Here is a 20422-nt window from a genome sequence, read left to right as displayed (position 1 = left end):
TATCTATGAAAAGGAAAACAAAGAATATGGCCCTATACCAAAATTCATGACACAACAATCATTAAACAAAAGAAATAGAAAAAGCCATTCCTATTACTAAAAAAAAGTCATATCCTAAAGTAAAAGGCCTAACATATCATCATATAATCAAGTACATTTGTCTAATGTGATGTTGGTAAAAATCTAGTTAAAAGTGAAGATAGTTTATCTAAGATATAAAGTTTATAAATAGAAAAATTAATTATTCAAGTTTTATTCTTAAAAGAAAATTAATATCCCTCTAAACTTTTGTCTCTTTTATTTTTTTTTTCTAACGTTTTTCTAAGATTTTAAGAGATTTGTTCATTGCCTTTTAACTATCAAAGTCCATCATAGATATTTGGCCTAGAGTAGAGAAATCCTATTCAATTGAAATGTGGTCACCATATTTGGTATTATGAATTTATATGTATTGATAAATTTTAGTGGCGATTATAAATTGAAGTTCATTAATTCTTCAATTGAACTACATTAATTTTCTCAGTGTGATTCTTTCTTGCTCTTTCCTTCATTTACCTTCTAGCTAATTCTCTTTTGTGGATTTTTCTTTTATTATTTGTTTACTTTTTTGTGTGGTAGATAGTTAGGAGAGAGCTAGTTTTAGTTATTTCACAATTATTACATTTTCTATGACACTTTAGTGGTTCAAATTTATGTCATCATCATTGCTACTGAGATTGATTCATAAAGGTTGGAGATCTGTTTGGATGACAAACACATTGATAAAAAAAAGACACTTGAATCATCAAACAATCTCAAACTTAATAAAATTTGACAAAGTCAATTCTCATAGTGATGCATCAATCATTATATATCTTGATAACTAGCAGTTGATGATTTTCAGGAGAAAGAACCCATACCTAGGGGCTGTAATACATAGTTTATAGTGCTAATCCCTAAAAATGATAATCTTATTAGCCTAGACGAATATAGACCAATATCTTTGGTAGAATGCATGTACAAGATCATATCCAAAGTGTTATCTAATATGCTGAAAAATCTACTCCGTAGCATAATTGTTACTACACAATCTGTAATCATTAAGGGTAGAGGGTTATTGGACAGTATTCTATATAGGTAAATAAAATGGTAGAGGAGGCTAGATGGAAAAAGAAAAAGTGTGCAATAGTTAAGTAGACTATGAAAAAACATATGATACGGTAAAGTGGAATTTTCTATATTACATGCTAGAAAGATTGGGTTATTATGGGACATGGATTAGGTGGATAAAAGGTTGCTTAGAATCATCTACAATATCAATCCTGGTTAATGATAGTCCAACTCAAGAATTCAAGCCAAAAGAGGTCATAGACAAGGAGACTCATTAGCACCTTCTTTATTCTTAATAGTAGTAGAAGGTTTAGCTGGGATGGTAGACAAGTTGCGAAAAAACAATTTTTAGAAGGAGTGAAAGTGGGGAAAAAAAGAGATAACAGTGAATATGCTGCGGTTTGAGATGATACATTGTTCACATGTAAGGTAGACACTACAAATATAATGGTTATCAAAAGTATTCTTAAATGCTTTGAATTAATATCAAGCCTTAGAGTGAATTTTCACAAGAGAAAAATTGGAGGAATGGGTGTAGATGAGAGCGAAATAAAGAAGTTTTCGCTCATTCTCAATTGTGGAATAATGAAAGTGCCATTTATTTAAGTACGTCGGAGGTAATCTAAGGAAACAAACTTTTGGCAACTTGTGATCAATAAAATTAGGAGTAGATTAAAAAAATGGAAGGGTAGTCATTTAACCTTTGCTGGAAGAGTGTGCCTAATAAAATCTATTATAACAACACTACCTTTATACTACATGTCTATGTTTAAGATGTCAACCTATCTGGTGAAGAGATTAAGAAAATACAATGGCAATTCTTGTGGGGATGGAGAACAAAGGGTAGAAAGATAGCTTGGGTCCAATGGGAAATTGTGTCAAAATAAGGAAGAGGGTGGTCTAGGGATTAAGGATATCAAACCATTTAACATGGCTTTACTAGAGAAATGGAAGTGGAGATTAGGATCAGAAAAAGCAGGGCTATGAAAGGACATAATAGACTCTACGTACGGATCATGGAGAAACCTAAATGATGCATAATGCCTTAAAGGGGAATCTTTGTGGTGAAGAGATTTGAGGAGTACTTGTTAAAGTTCAAAAGAAAGTTGGTTTGACGAAAACATAAAATGGAAATTAGTTCAGGAAAAGGGATAAAATTTTGGGAAGATAAATTGCTTAATGAAATGACACTCATGGAAACATATCCTAGATTATATGCTAATTCAAATATGAAAAAGTAATTCTAGGAGAGTTAGGCCAATGGATTGAAAACAAGTGGGAATTCAACATGCATTAGAGGCAATAATGGTTTGAATGAGAAAAATCACAAGTGTGTGTACATGTCACATATGTCTATAATTCAATTAACAAAGGAAAGGGACACTTGGGTATGGAACGATGAAGGAATAGATTACTTTATTTATAAGCATTTTAATATGTATCTATAATATATATATATATATATATATATATATATATATATATATATATATATATAATATACATATTATTAAAAATAATAACATATCTATTATAATAAATTATGAATATATGAATATAATATACATATTATTCCAAAATATACATATAATTGAATATTTTATAAGAAATATATTAAATATTTTAGAATATATATATATATATATATATATATATATATATATATATATATATATATATATTAATGAGAAAGAATCTTTTCTATTATAATAATATAAGAAACGTAAATAAAACAAATGTGTATGGTGAATGATTGAGTTATAAACAAAGTTACATATTCAAAGGTAATCCATAAGTAAAAGAAAGAAAAAACAAAATCTAATTATAATATATATATATATATATATATATATATATATATATATATATATATATTTATATTCTGCAAACACATGTAATAAAAACATGTAAACATGGAAAGAATAGCAATAAATGCACATCCATCTGAAAATAAAATATCAGGATCGAAATGTTTAGTTAGCAATGTAATGGACACAGTGTTGGAAATAATTTGGTTAAAATAAAACTAACACTAATCATTACTTAAGTAGTATAAATAGGTGAAGGGTGAAGGGATGAAGGGTGAGGTAAAAGTCAAAAACAAAAAGAGTTTAGTGCTTTGAAATTATTCATCAAGTTCATCTAGTATAAGAAATAGGTGGTCTAAGTGCAGTAAAGAAAAAAGAAAATATATCATTAAAGTCTCAATACAACCTTGGTATATCTTCCACAATAAATAAGGTAAAGGGAGGAGACATTTAATATTTTACCTTTTTACTTTTATTTTTTTATCTCTTAATAATTATTTTTAATTTTATATTTACTTTTAAGTGAGATGCATGTAACCTCATTATAACTTATATTTAGTTCCTGTTCTTATTTATTTACTTATATTCATCTTCATTGCATTGGTCATATTTATTCAATTTATATTTACCCTCTTTTAATTACTTATATAGATCTCAAGTCATGTATTGATCCTCTTTATTTATTTTTAGTTATGCACCGATCCTATTTATTTATTTATATAATTATATGATTTAACATCAAAATAAAACTTATGATAAATAAAGATTTGATTTTTGTAGTTGAAGGTATAACCTTGGGGAATTAAATAGTTGGTACTCAAGATGAGATATTCTTGAGTAACTTTGTTGGTCATGATGAGACTCAATTATCCTGATTAGTTACTACAAAATTAATCAAAATCTTTATAAAATAAAATAAAGATCCAAGTTTTATGAATTTGAAAAGATTTTTCATTTTATTTTATTTCATTAAAGTATGTTATATTTTCATGTGATAGTTGTCTCACTTCCCTATTTTATGGTTGTGTATAAGAAAATAGTATAATGTCATCGTAGATGGTTATCCCTAACATGTCTGACCCATTTCTTGTTGATATAGTAGCAGTATTTCTGGGAAACGTATGGCAAACTAATGCGGTAAACAATTTGAACATTCCAAGTAACTGGAAATTCTACTATCACCTTCTTAAATGCTCCAAAGGCACCGGTTATCTTGAAGGACAAATACGAGTCACTTTTTATTTACCCCTAATAGTCTAATTGAACCCTATCCATAACTTTTTTCCTCCACATGCTTGAAGACCAATATATGAGGGGGAAACTGTAAATAAATAATACTTCTTCCTCTTTAGTGTAGAAAATATAATATGTACCAAATGATGTAAATTTAATATGCATACAGTATTGTAAAATATATAAATATATGTATATGTGAATATTTTAATTATGTTATATGTTATTGTAAATTATGTTTTAATTTTTTTTAGTATAATATAAAAATTAATATTAAAATAATTATATATATATATATAAATAAATAAAAATTTGGTCATCACAGTTTACACAGCTAAAGATGCCTATAGGAAGTTGTATGACAACTCTAGCCATGAAGATACAACACTCTTTACAACATTATGGGCAGTTAGGATATTACCATCTACCCAATACTTTGGTTGGAAGGTTATGCTAAATAGAATTACTACAAAGGTACACTTAAGGTAGAGGGGATGCAACTTGGACGCTGTTTTATGTGCCATGTGTGGGGGGACTGAGGAAACAACAAATCATTTGTTCTTTGAGTGTAAGATAGCAGCTAGAGTATGGAATATGTGTGACTTTTGGGTAGGAGTTAGTAATGTATACCATAACCAGCTAAGGATACATTTCAAACAGTTCTACCTAGTAGAGCTAAACCAAAATGGAAATGTGATCTAGAAGGGAATGTGGATAGAAATTATATGGTGTATATGGAATCAAAGAAATAGAATTATATTTAGAAAAAGCAAGCCTGATGTAGAGGAAATTTTATGTATGGCACAATTGAGAATGTGGGCATGGATAAGGAGCAAAAATGACAAGACAACTTTCTCATATTTCGATTGGTATGTTTGCCCTATGCATTGTATTAGAACATTACTGTGATAGACTCTAAAACAACATAGCTAGAACATTGGGCACACTTTTAAGTTAGAAAACAAACAAACCATCTCAGGAACTAAATTGATTCAAATAAAGGGCAAAACATAATACATCAAGTATGATAATAACCACACGAGATGGACTAGCTATGAAATAAAAGAATGGGGTTTATGCAAATACAAAAAGATACAATGCAGTAACCACACTCAAGCAGTTTAGCCTATAGGTTTGCTTTTGCAAAAAATATTATACAAGTGCAAGGACATACAAGGACAGATGGGTTATAGGTAGAGTGTATTATCAGTGCCACATCAAAGACGCACACTATCAAAAAGTGAAGGATCAACATTGTTACTCAACAATACCAAATCTGGAGGATGGAATGAAATGTATCATGAGAAATGACAATATGTTTCAGTTTCAATCCATTTTAAATTGGGGTCACGCGAACCTGATCAACGGATACAAGAAATTTATTTGGAATGTTATGGGATGCACCACTGGAAGTTGCATAATTATGGACAACACCACAAAAGGCTCATTAATCTTACAAGAACTTCACATTCAAGGGTTGCAACAAATACTACTCTTCAATTGAAAAGGTATATGTTACACTAATATATAGAAGAAATACAATCTTTACTATTGAACTAAGAATGTTCAATGCAAAACAAATTTTAATATGTGAAAACAAAATATATTTATCATTGTTAAGGCTAGAAGTGTGGGAATTTGGTGGAATTAAATGTAATATCTCTATTGAGAACAAAAAACATTTTGTAAGGGTTGAGATACCCCTAATGTTTCATGTATATACATGTATATAAATTATACTTTGCTTAAAAAAAATCTAAAAGGTAATTTCTCTATTGAAAGGACAGGAGTAGACAAAAGTTTATGAAGGGGATGACAAAGGTGCTAATGAGTTTTGCATATAAAACCAACCAATTATGTAATAATAACCAATCTAAAAAAAATTTAAATATAGTGTAGCCCTATAAATAGTTGCATAATCTAGAAAACTAGGGGTGATCATGGATTGAATTTTTAATGATCCAATCCACATCCGATTTGGATCCAAATAATTGGATTAGATTTTCGATCCAAATCCATTTTTTCAAAAAAAGTAGATTGGATTTTTTAAAAAATCCAGATCCAAATATTTAGATCAAGTTTAAATCCAGATCTAAATATTTGGATCAAGTTCAAAATCCAAAATCCATTTTTCATAAAATAAATTCAAATTAAATTTTTTAAAACTTGTGTCCATAGGGCTGACACCATAGAATTTGGCAGATTTTTTGTCGGGGCCAACGAGGCCAAATTTCAGCATGGGATGAACTTGGATGACTTTCGAACGAATTTCGGTTGGGAGCGACATGACCAAATTTGGGTCAAGGTCGACTTAACAAAATTTTAGTTGAGATCGACTTGACTGAATTCGACTGAATTTCGGCCAGGGTCGATTTTGCCTAATACGACCAAATTTTGGCCAAAGCCGACTTGGCCAAATATGCCACATTTGTGTCAGGGCCTGATCAGTCAAATTTCGGTCAAGGTTGACTCCATTAAATTTGTCGGTCGGGACCGACTCGACTGAATATGGCCAATTTTCCATCACAGCCGACTAAGTTGAATATAGTCAAATTTCGTTCGGGACTTAGTCGACCGAATACGGCTAAATTTGGGCTAGTGCCGACTCGACCAAATTTTGGTCAGTTTATATTTTTGGTTAGGTTAGGCTAAAATTTGAGACCGACTAGTCCAAATTTAGTCATATTTGATTGAGTTAGCGTGACCCTATACAAAATTTGGCTTACTTCTGTCAAATCGGTCCCGATCAAAATTTGGCCCAGCTGGTCCTGGACATTTAGAAGTATTCGGTTGAGTTAACCCCGACCCAAATTTGACTACATTGGGCTGAGTCGACCTAGACAAAATTTGACCGTATTTGGTCGAAACAACCGTGACAAAAATTTGGCTGTATTTAGCCTAGTTGGTTCCAGTCAAAATTCAGTCGAATTCAATCGAGTTGGCCCCGATTGAGATTTGGCTGAGTCGGCCCTGGCCCATTTGTATAGGGTCACGTCAACTCAATCAAATACGACTAAATTTGGGCTAGTCCGTCTCAACCTTTAGCCTAACCTAACAAAAAATATAAAGTGAAAATTTGGAATGGATATTTTGGATTATCCATTTTGAAAATATAGATTTCGAGAATGGATATCCAATCCATAAAATATATAAAATATAGATTAGATTGATATCCAGATCCAATAAAATGAATTTTAAATGGATTGGATTTTTAATAGAATGGATATTAAATGGATTGGATCATAGAAAAAATGGATTGGATTATAAAAATTGGATTTTTTGCCCACCCTTATAGAAAACCAATCAATAATATTTGTTTGTACAATAATCGATTTAAATTTTTTTCGTAAACCAAATTTAAATTCCTTAGATGTAGATACACTAAATTATACATTCAATAATTAACTAAACTATACATTTAACTAGTAACTAAAATTTGATTACACCGTTTTTGTAAGAATGTAAACATACTTAAACCTTAGAAAAATTATTAACATACATTGAATATAATTAAGCTTGTTTAGAACCTAGTTAATAAAATACTTTCAATTAAAGAGAACAACTCTTTTTTTATCAACAATAACTATGAATTAAAAATGGGACAATAGGATTATCCAAACCTTGTACTAAAAAACAAAATTAATAACCATCTTATGAGCACTTTCCCTATAAGACTAAGCTGAAACATACAATTATACTACATCATAAACAAAGCATCACATTTTGTTGAAAAGGAATGACTAATGAAGGATTGGTGATTAAGAAAAGATGTCATTGCAAAATATGTAGGATCCATCATTTCATTTGCCATGATAGTTACGCCTTATTCTTCTACAACACTTTATCATTGTATATAATAACATCATTGAATATTGGTTACAACTATATTATTGAAAATGCGGTTATTTTGCCTTATCCATCGTGTTATATGTGATGTGCATGGAATTAGTAGCTTTAATTAAAATTAAAAATATGAACATTTAACACATTTTTAGCTTTACCTTGTAATTCTTTTTTCCGTATTAAACAAATCTAAACACAGAAGACCATGTCATTATAAAGTAACTTACTCTCATTTTGTTAAACCGTGATAATTTGTTCTCTTAATATTGTAAATTTCTTTAAAATAAAAAGATGAATGTAGTAGCAATCATAATAATGACATTTAGGTTGTGTTCGCTTCCATGTATTTCTTGTTGCAACGTAAATGGAGAGATGGATCAGCGGTGATTTGCAGTGTTCAGTTGGTATGATTTGCAGGCAGGTTTGTGAGAGGATTTGAAGGATCCATCAATTTTAGCATCACGCTTATGAACCAGAGATTTGAAGGAGAGTGGTAATAAAAGACGCATTTACCCTCGTCATAAATTTTTCACGTGTTTTGCATGTACAGTGGAGGTTCAGCCGCTAGTGAGATTCCCTCAGAAAAAAATAGCTACTGCAGGTTTTTGGTGGCCTGGAAGGGATGTGGTGGAAGCAACGGTGGAAGGAGACAGTGGTTGCTGCAGGTTGTTGGTGGCCTGGAAGGGATGTCGTCGAAGCAAGGGTGGAAGGAGACGGTGGCTGAAGGTTCTGCAACAGCTTGGAACCGATCCGCAGTCACCACATCCGATCCCAACATGTGAGAAACCGATCCAGAGAAGTTGGAATCGATCCAACAAGAGGCGGAATCGATCCATGATGGTGCAGATCCGGATCCAAATAGTCGTATCTGATTATTAAACTCATACAAACACAAATTTATACTATTTTTTATATAAGGGCAAAATGGTAAACTCTCCTTTAAATATATTAATTTTTTTAATCTATCATATCAATCAAATCACTCACTAACTCTCACAAACTTTACTACTAAATTCACTCCTAATCACATTTAAATCCCTTCAAAAAAACAACACACCATTCACTTTCAAATTCACCCAAACCCATCCTCTCCCTCTCCCTCAAATCCATCTTTGCAAGTGAACACAGCCTTAGGGTGTGTTCTTATGTAAGTGATGATTTGAGGGAGAGGGAGATGATTGATTTTGGTTGATTAGAAAGTGATGTGCATGTTGTTCTTTTTTATGGATTTTGGGGTGATAGTTGATTGGATTTGAAAGTAATTTTTATGAACGTTTGTGAAAGAGTTGATTGATGCGACTAATACAAAATTAAATTTAATAGATGAAAATGTAAAATTACTTAATTGTCCTTGGTGCTAAAAAAGTAATATAAAATGATATTTAGATTAGTTGTAATTAATTTTTGATATATTTTTATCATAAATAAAAATATTAACAACATTTATTAATTGAAAAAAAAATAATATTAAAATATGTTTGATTCAAAAAAATTAATATTTTAATTTTCAAAAGAAAAAAAAACATTTGCAACCACACCACTAATAAAAAGTAAACTACAAATATCTAAAAAAGTACACACAACAACATACAATTAATTATTAATAATATTTAGTATTTGAATAAAATAAATATAATATAATTGATATGAAAAAATAATTATTTTAATAATTTTTCTTTATTAAATTAAAAAAATTAACATTTGAAATAATAATATTTATTATTTGAATAAAATAAATATTATTCAATGTTATTGATTTAAAAATTTAATTATTTTTTTTTCTTTATCAAAAATGAATTTGGGAGGGGATCCAGTAATAAGGAAAGGTTTCATTTCCTTTCAACAATAACAGATTTGGTTTCAATTTGTTTCTTCAATAACAGATCCAGTTCCAATTTGGTTTTTCAATAATAGATCCAGTTTCAATTTGGTTTTTCAATAACAGATCCAATTTCAAATATAACAAATATGGTTCCTCCACTCTGTTGTGTATGTTATCTTCTTCACTATGGTCGGCTCTCAACGTCCAACAAGGATATATGGTAGTAAAATACTTAAAATCACTCTCAAATCTCATGTGAGAAGTGGGATACAAAATGGACAACGGTCTCGCAAATGATTGCCTTCCCTCGCTTCCAATTCTACGGAAAATAACAAGAAAAATCTACTAAATCATCGCTACCTATCTCCTGTAAACAATAATTATCTCCAAAAACACAGACTTAAGCAAGTTTTTTTGACATGACATTGATTTATTATTAGGATTTTGTTTTGAGCAGTGTTATATTAACACTACAAAAAATATATTTTATTAGTAACTAATTTTAGTAACAAAAAATTGTTAATTACTATAATGACCAATTTTGATACCAATTCACAAAGTAAAAAAATATTGGTTACTGAAATAGTCACTATTATAAATAAAAAAAATATAATTGGTCACTAAATTGTCTTTCAAATTAGCTACATGATTTTGACCACCAAAGTAAATTAGTCACTAAAAATTAGTTATCTAGGTTTTGACTATCAAAATGACTTAATTTCTAAATTGGTCTCTAATTAATTAATGACCAATTTAGTGACCAATTATAATCTTTTATTTATAATAATAAATATTTTAATAATCAATAATTTTTTATTTTTAAATTAATATCTAAATGGATTATTATAATAACTAATCATTATTAATCATTAAAATTAATTATTAATAAAAAAGTAACTCTACTATAAAAAACGATAAACACTCCTATTACAACCTAAAATAATAATATTTTAATTATATTTATTCATTTTAATTTAAAATTCTAATACATATATCATTAAAGAGTTATTAATGAGCGTATGGTTTTAAGAATATCAGCAAGTGTTATAATACATATATTCTTATATCATTAAAAAATGTCAATAGTGTCATAATAATAACGCATAACTAAAAATTTGACAATTTGGCTAAAAAGTATATGTCATATACTCATTGTGCAATCATTAATAATTTGGCTTTTGCAGTGTGAAATTGAAAAAAAAAATGAACGTGTACAATCAGTTATCATAAGTGTCATGTCAATCATGTCATCACGAGAGTAATATACTATAAATAAAAAGATATGAGATCTAATGGAACAAAATTTATAGAAGAATAAAGTAAAAATATTACAGAAGCTAAAAGAAGAAACTCATATAACTACAAATAAGAAAAAAAATTAATCATAAATAGTATAAAAGGTTAATGAAAAATAAAAGAAAATAACAAGTTAAAAATTACAATTGTTTTCAATACTGTTATTTTATTTGTTCAACATGTTACTCACCTTATGTAAAATTTTTGTAAAGAATATATAATTTCCTCAAAACATTATGTTCCACGAGTTCTGATCTACAAATCAATTCACCATTTACTACTTTTTATTTGGAGAAATAGGCATGAGATAGATGTATAATATTAATTTTATTTTAGGATAATTTACTCTTTTCAGAATTTCTTTTATCTTAATCTCATCCTATTTTTTTAAAAATAATTCATTTTGGTTCTTGCCATTAGTATTTTCCAAGAAGTGTTTGATTTGTTATAAAAATAACCATTATTATGAATAATAAATTATAATTAGTCTGATTTTTAAATTAATTATTAAGATTTTAACTACTAAAAAAAATTAATTAATAAATACTAAATACCAAATTTTTTACTATAAAAAAATTGGTTTTTAATCTTTTAATTAATTAATGACCAATTTAATAACTAAATATAACTTTTTATTCGTAATAAAAACTATTTTAGTAATAATAATTTTTTATCTTATAAATTAATATATAAATTAATCACTCATAAATATTAAATTTCCTAAGTATCTCGTAGAAAAGTACGAGAAGTGGTAACCAAAATCACACTTGTCGTAAAGACTCTTATAGATGTAATTATAAGTTTAAAATCCGCCAAAAGTTAATAATATATACGAAACTATATCCTTAGAAAAATACAACAATTAAATATTTGAAAATAAAAGTTATTTGATATTAGTACCATTTAACAACCCTTTTAGGTATAAAATATTCTAATAAAAGTAAACTTTTTTATTTCCGAAGAAAAAGACACTATTAAAAGTTACACATTTGTTATTAATTTTATTTCGAAATCTCTTTTATAAAATAATTACAAATTTTGTTATAAAAAATATTTATATAAAATTACTATCAATTATTTTATAAAATATTTAATATAAAATATTTTTCACAAAAAAAATTATACTTGCGAATTTTATAAGTTATAAAAAATAATTATTTACAAAGAAATTATTTTTAAATTAAAATTGTTAGACAAAATGGAAAAAAATAGAATTTGTTGCAAAATTTTATAACAAATTTATAAAACAAATTTCATGAAATATAAAAATTTCTAATTGTGAGCTAGAGAAAGATAATCAAGAATAATTTTAAATGCGAGTAAAAAAAATAGTGTCAGAGAATATAATTGTCCTAAATATTTTTATGTGTGAAGTTTATATTAACATATACTACCTTTTTCTTTTGTGTTATGTAATTTATATCTAAAATATATTTCGTTGTGCTATTATTTTGATATATAAAGCATATCATGGGATAACAATGGTTGACAAATTATTTATTTATATATTCTCGAATTTTGATGATTGCTTACACGTTTTTTTAATTCCTGGATTTCTGGATAAGGCATTCCACTTATGAAAAATATATTTGACATTTCAAACTTAACTGAAACAATTTGGATCAATGTAAAGGATGGTACAATAAATGTATAATATAACATTCATTTGAGTTCATGAGCATCACAATGAATACACTTCAACATATAATGAAATAATCTCCATGTTTTATTTATTATTGTTGATGATAAAATGAGTCCGGTTTCTCTGCTGAATTTTTTTTTTTACGGTCTTCTGTTAAGTATTAAAAATAAAAATACATTGTTTTGATACTTTAAAGATAATTTTAATATATTTTAAAATTTTAAAATTAATGACCATCGGTGTATTTTGAAGACACAACAGAGGAACAACAGAGAAATATCAGTAGAGAATTTAAACTCAAATAAAACACACTTCAATATATGTAATACACTTCAAAGGCATTGGGAGCATGTATCTCCATGTTTTATTCCACAAAAAAAAAAAAAAAAAATCACCAACACACGAATTTATTGTATATACAATCACTTCATCCTTCATCCTTCATCCATCTCCATTTATTGTATATTTATTATTTTGTTCATAACTTTTGGAGCTATTATGCCTTGAGAAGATTGGCATCAACGTCTTTGCTTGCTTTGTACACGAATTGGAGGAACCCAAATGGAGGATCAAATTCTTCACTTTTAATTTCATATTCAATGATCCATTTGATTATGTCACCACCTTCATCATTATGAATTCCTTGAAATATTAACTTCAAAACCTTAAACTTGTGCTCGAAATCTTCCCCGAAGATCTTGTAGGTTATTGTTTTGTTTGCTTCATCAGTCGATTCAATACTCTCGTGGTATTTTGTAGCATTTCCATCTGTTTTTCACAACTAAATCAATATACCAATAACATAAATAAACATTTGAGTTAAAGAACTAATGAAACTCTTTTATCATTTTTTAGAATTAGTGTTAATGTTTTTTTAAAAAAAAATTAAAATAAAAATCATTAAAAAAAACCCTAATAATCATAGTGTGTTCGGTGTATATGTCTTGCTATTGGTTCATAAGTACGAATACTATTGAACAAAAAAGAACGTGTGGCTATAGAAACTAAAAAGGTAAACTACCTTTTAAATACAGAAAGTTAAAACTGAAACAAAGAGAATTGTTATTATAAAACATATTTAAACAGAAACAATCTACCATTTTGGTCTTCTAATTAATTAATATGTTAGAATTTTAGACTGTGAACTGAAAGTCCCATATCAACTGACTTAGATTTAAAATCAACTTTTTAACACCTTTTAATATACAATAATTAAAACTGAAACAAAGAGAACTGTAAATCATCTTTAAACTGAAATAATAATCTCACAAATTGTCTTTGCAAATTATCTAATTTAGTTTGAAGTTTAGTTACCTATGGAACTTGTCCATTGTTTGATGGACTCATTGTGATGCCAGTCTTCACCATGATGCAGATTTGTTTCATGGACTGCATCAGTAAGGTTTTGAACATGGTGGAGCTGTGTTGTCAAGAGGTTGAACCACTTTGTAGCAGTTGCATGAACCCTAATTTCAATGCTGAGTTTACCAGCAAGTGACATGATGATGATGCAGAAAGAAGCAAGTAGTTTTGAACAAACTAATGAAAATGGTGGAAGATGAGGAAAGAATGTTGCCACCATAATCTAACTTATATAGAGATACCTCAGGAATTTGGATTTTCTATTCGTTTTCCTATGTTATTTTTCTGTTGTGCTTTCAAAATACAATGATGATCATTAATTTTAAAATTTTAAAATTTATTAAAATTATCTTTAAAATATTAAAACAGTATATTTTTAATGCTCAACAAAAAACGATACAAAAATAATCAACAGAGAAATCAGATTCTATACCTTATCTACTAATGCTTCTCACAACCAAAGGGACGAAACAACGTTAGGACGGAGGGGAGCCCCAACCATTTTTTTTTTCCTTTTTTTATTTAAAAAATAATATTTATATATTATTATTTTATTTATATTAATTGATTTTTATTTTATTTTATTTTATTTTTTTATATATTTTAAAAAAATATTTTTATATATTATTACTTTATTTATTTATATATTATTATTTTATTTATATATTATTACTTTATTTATATTAATTTAGTTTGAATTATTTTTCTTAAATTTAAAAATCATGTTTTTTTTTCTATTATAATTTTTTATATTTTTTATTTAGTTTTTCTCTTCCGTGCTTCCGTCTTTTTTTTTTCATTTTATTTCGATCTCAATTTTCACCATCATTTCTTATTATTTTCAAAATCAAATTATACTATGACAAAATTAAAGAGTTAATAAACATTTTGGATTGAACAATTTCTTCTTTTGAGTAAGTTCATTTTTTCCCTTCTTTTTTTAAAGCAATTTGTTTTCCTCTCTTGTATGTGACTTTTCTATGCTCTAGGCATATCTCTATATCATAAAATCATGCTTTATATTATTTGGATTATATATTATTGTTATATTGTTTGAATTATATTGTCATGAATACTTATTTTGAATAAAAAGTTATGTAAAAAAAATTAATTTTTTTAATTAAAAAAAATAATTTATATATAACAAATATAATTTGGCCCCCCTAAAATTTTTGGTCAAGTTCCGCCCCTGCAACTAATTATTAGAGCAATAAATTTTCCTTTGAAAATCTCCTGATATGTATCTATTAATGATGTAAATAAATAGCCATTACACGCATCACAATTATATATATAATGATGGCAACATGCATTTCAGAAAAGTCAAGAAAAAATTTTAATTTAAAAGTCAAAGAAAACAAATACAAATTAACAAAAGATACTAAAAATTTTATATGTATAATTTCTTTGGCTTTGATTTGATTTGATTTTAAAAAACGGTGAACTCAACGTATGTGGGAAGTTTATAACCACTCAATATAATACTGTTATTCTCTAATTCCTTTCTTCACCCACAGCTGAAATATTCAAAATAAAACAAAAGGTTGAACTGAAGTATAATATAAAATACTGTGGGGACGAAATATAACTGTACGTATAAATTAAAACAACAATTAAAATGAATGGGAAGTATTAGAATGAATTTTGAAACAAAAATAAATTGATTGAGATAAACTGAGAATATTAAAATCTAAATATATGAAATAAAAGGAAAGAATTGTAAGAAGTTGTCTATAAAAACTGAAAATTTTGAGTGAATGAAAAGAACAAATTAAAGGAAGTAAATATAGAATACTATATGATATTAAAATACGCATTTAAATAATATAACTTTAAGTATAGGTGAACACAATGATTAAATTTGATGAAATATTAGGATACTGATGGATTACCTAATGCTTGTAGGGAACAGGCTGAAATTTTAGAAAAACAAATGAATATCGAAGTTCAAGAAAAATTGAGAAAAGGGAATTGAAAAAAAAAAAAACTAATTTGATGGGAAGAATTATTGTAAAGGAATTTAGTGATAAAACGGAGGAAAATAATGTCATGAATATGAAGACCAAAAGAAATATGATTTTACAACATATATATAACTTGCAATGCAAATTTTATTTTTGAATATACATGTTATATATGGAAAATGTTAAAGAGAGGAAACAAAAGAGAAAATTTATTTAAAGGGTCAAGTCAATAAGTAAATATATAAATATTTTTGTATGTTTTCTGGAAAGTGATCCTAGGTATGCATTATTACAATCTTTAGTTTCAGCATATTATAATACATAATTATAACACTTTTAGCTATATGGTGGTTTCTTGAATTTACTATTGTAAGTAAAGTTTATCATTTCTACATTGATGTTTAGTTAATTTCGGGGTGTCAAAACGGTGAGTGTCAAAACGGTCAGTCAAGTTCGTTTTGGTCCGTCTCGTCTTTAATCTATTAAAATTAGGTTGGTACAGGTTGGCTCGTCACAACAAAATAAGTTTAATATTGTAATTTGTTTCGTCTCAGAGTAGGTCGACCGGCCTATCACTTTTTTTAAAATTTTATTTTATTTTTAATTTTTTTAAATTTCTTTTATATTTTTTTTTAAATTTTTGTTTGTAAAATTTATATATATATATATATATATATATATATATATATTTGTTTATATAATATAAAAATTTATTTATTTTAATTATTTTTAATTTTTAAATATAACAAAAATTAAAAAAAAAATGGGTTGGCGGACTAGGACGGGTTGGCCCGTCACTTTGACGGATTAGGCGGGCCGCGCCACAACGGGTTGGCGGGTTAAAAACTACAATCCGATCCATCCTTTGCTTGATGAGCTTATGGGCCTAGCCTGTTTTAACATGTCTAAGTTAATTAATTGATGGGAGACTGTACTAATGTATGTTTGGTGAAGTATAGTTGTAAAAGTAAAGGAAAATGAGATAATCTTATGGTTGTGGGTTTGAGCTCACTTGACCCACCAGATATTTTTATGGGAATTTGTTGAGAGTCTTTAGGTTGGGGTTAGAGCTTCTGAAATGTTGGGTTAATAGTTCTGGATGAGAAAGTCACACGTCTTAACGAGAAACAAAGGAAAAATTCATATGCAAAAGATTTCTAATAAACGAGAAATATGATTAAGAAAGTTGAATATTTTAATAGGTAATAAGTTTTTATTATAAAAAAAAATTAGTCAGTGTGGTGATTAATTTAGATATCAATTTACAAAACCAAAAATTATTGGTTACTAAAATAGTCACTATTATTATCAATAAAAAAATATTATTAGTTTATAAATTGATCCCTACAAGTAGTGGTCAAGGTTTTAGAGATAAAAATAATTAATTTATAAATTTGTCTCTAATTAATACAATAATAAAATATTATACATTAAAATATTAGATAATAAATTATTATATAATAAAATATTATATCATGATATTTTAAATATATAATAAATCTGGTAATAAATTATTATATTTATTAATTATAAATATATTTAAGCTATTTCGTCTGAGGTATTTACTAGCATTAATGAAAAAGAAAACATCATTAATTAAAGAACTACTACAAGAAAATTGTGTATTACCGATGACAATATACATCGGTAATGCTGATATTTGTTGATAAACAGTAATTTTTATCGAATTTTTGACAGGTAAAATTTTGTGATAACCAGCTTGTCTGTAAAATTTATCAACGGGTCACATGTTCGGCGGTAACTACTGACAGATATATATTTGTCGATAATTCAAACATTTACTGATTGATATATTTGTCGATAATTACTGACGGACACACAATCCATCGATAAAGCGATGACAACCTTTATCGATGGATACATCCGTCGATAATGTCATCGATAAATATGAATCAGACTACCAAGTCAACTTTATATGTCTGCTTACCACACACAACAAACAATAAGAAACCTCCAAACCACAAATATCCACAAATAGACCTCAATAACTCCAACATTAAACGTAAACATATATCACAATATTTATTAAACATAATATGTATGTATGTAAACATAAACTGAAGTAGTATAAAATTCAACCCACTTAATCAAACTAAATTAATCCTCAATAACTCTCATATATGGTTCTAATAGTCTACATAATCATCAAAATCAAAGTCCTCTTCCATAGTGTGTGGTGGCTCTGGTACTGGATTGGGCTAGACTAGTGCAGGTTGGATTGGGCTAGGCTGGACTGGTGCGAGCTGCTGTTGGGACGGTGTTAGGTTGGATTGAGGTTGTTGAAGGGCGTAGTAATCAGGAAGTAGTAATGTCAAGACTACATTGTGTAAGGATTGAAGCTAGCCTTTCAATTCCTCATAAGCTTAATCACATGCTCCTATTCGTTGTTTGAGGCATATAACATTCTCAACACTAGAAGTGGAAGAAGATGGTTGGTGTTTGAGGTTATCGCTTCCCCCTGTGTTTGCAGCAAGTTGTCATGTCCTATATAGTCTTCCTTTATTGTTCCCACCAACAACCTCAACCCAACACTTGGTCTTAATTGTCTCTTCAGTTGCAAGATCATCATTGGGATTTGATGGACCAACACAAGAGTCTAACTCAGATCTGACATGTGGAAGTCTATTTTCAAATTATTCATGTTAAGTAAACAAGAAGGTATTAGTGAAATACAGTCAAAATTAAACTTTTATGGGAAATAAATGAAAGTGTTTGCTTACATGTGTCCTCTGAGATCTTTCATCAACAAACTTGCCGGATCCCATGCGGAGATGAGTTTGTTGAAATGCCTCATCAATATACACATGTTGTCCAAGTATTGAACTCAATTCATGCCACCATTGCATAAAAAATCAAAATAGGTATAAAGGGCTGAATAATCAATCTATAATTGTACTTAAATTTCATTTTGAAATCTTTAATCTTTAATAAGGAATGAACACATTTAGCTCAAAACTACAGCAAATCCCTAATCAAACAACTCAATCGAACCAAAAACAGAACATATCACTCAATAAGGGCTCGAGATATAAAGGGGGAAATGGCATACCTAACAATGACTCAGGTCTCTCGCAGATGCCTCACAACAATGCAACTTCAACGCATGTGACCAGTGGACTGGGAAACACAATCCAATGAGAGTGAAAATAGACAACAATAAGGGAGGATGACAACGACCCTTGTTGAGATTGAAGAAGACACCTTTCTCAGGCCACGAACGTCACAATAGTGTCACAGTGGGCAACAACAAGTTCACAATAGCGCAAGGTCACCGTAATTGTAATTCACAATGCAAACCCAATTATTTGGTTTTCAGTTTGGCACAGAACTAAAATTAGGGGCAGAGAAAGTGAAATGTAATTCTGATTTCATCGAGGACTTTATTGAAGGATTCACTCCATTGGTAAATACAAAATTTTCGTCAGTAAATAAATCAACAATTTCACATATCTGTCAATAAATTACTTAAGAATATCCGTCAATAATTTCATTGGTAAATATAAGTCAACAATTTCACATAATATCTTATCGACAAATAGTTTCGTCAGTAAATTATTGAAAGATATTCGATGCTAATTCTGTTAATAAGTACGGTTTACCGATGGACATATATCTATTAGTTAATATCTATTGGTAATTTAAACTTTTCTTGTAGTGAACGTAGTGAACCACAATAGTTTGGTCATAAAACTCAAAAAGAATGGATTATGAATTTTGTAGAATGTGCATAATAGAAAAGGTAAGGATACAAGGTTTTTTTATGGACAATAAGGGTTCCACGAAATCTTACAAATTTGGATGTCATCCTATCTCTAGTTGTTGATGGATTGGTTGCTGCGCGAGAAACCATTTCATTATAACATGTTTTATAAGTACATGACTCTAATGTGCTCCCAAATATTGAAGATATTAGGTTTCGAGTGAAACTTAGTCCTTTAGTTATATGATTTGTGTTTTGTTTTATTTTATACAATTGGTTTTCTATTTGCCTTATTATTTGTTGATTATTTGATTGTTCAGTATAACAGAAATACGTAAAGAAGAAAACAATGTCAATAAATATTGTGCTTGAAGTTTTTGGAGTGTTCAGTTTTGAATAACAATCATTATTGGATGATTTTTCATTATAACCAAAACTTTTTATTAATGATGGAGGTTGTTATTAAAATTTCCTTAATTGATTTTAGAAATAACTCATCGTAATTTTATTATTTGTTTTCAAATACAAGAAAGGGAATTAGTCTATAAAGTGGACTAACCACTCCGACAAGTGACCTAATAACCAAACTTTGTATCGCAATAACTTTTTAATTTAAAATTATTTTTGTCCAAATTCTCAACT

General features: G+C 28.1%; 1 protein-coding gene across 1 annotated transcript; it reads right to left on the bottom strand.

Moving 5' to 3' along the window:
- Positions 1-13023: 13023 nt before the first annotated feature.
- Positions 13024-14306, bottom strand: LOC114170482 (MLP-like protein 43). The gene is made up of 2 exons (XM_028055968.2): positions 14048-14306; positions 13024-13501 (listed from the first exon to the last, which is right to left on the bottom strand). The coding sequence occupies exons 1-2, from the start codon at positions 14232-14234 to the stop codon at positions 13230-13232; spliced, it is 459 nt and encodes a 152-aa protein (XP_027911769.1). The 5' UTR covers positions 14235-14306; the 3' UTR covers positions 13024-13229.
- Positions 14307-20422: the final 6116 nt, after the last annotated feature.

This window comes from Vigna unguiculata, chromosome 11, assembly GCF_037176805.1.
Source record: "Vigna unguiculata cultivar grain cowpea cultivar isolate G323 ecotype 2 chromosome 11, ASM3717680v1, whole genome shotgun sequence".
Lineage (NCBI taxonomy): Eukaryota > Viridiplantae > Streptophyta > Magnoliopsida > Fabales > Fabaceae > Vigna > Vigna unguiculata.
This window is presented reverse-complemented; position numbering and strand designations above follow the sequence as displayed.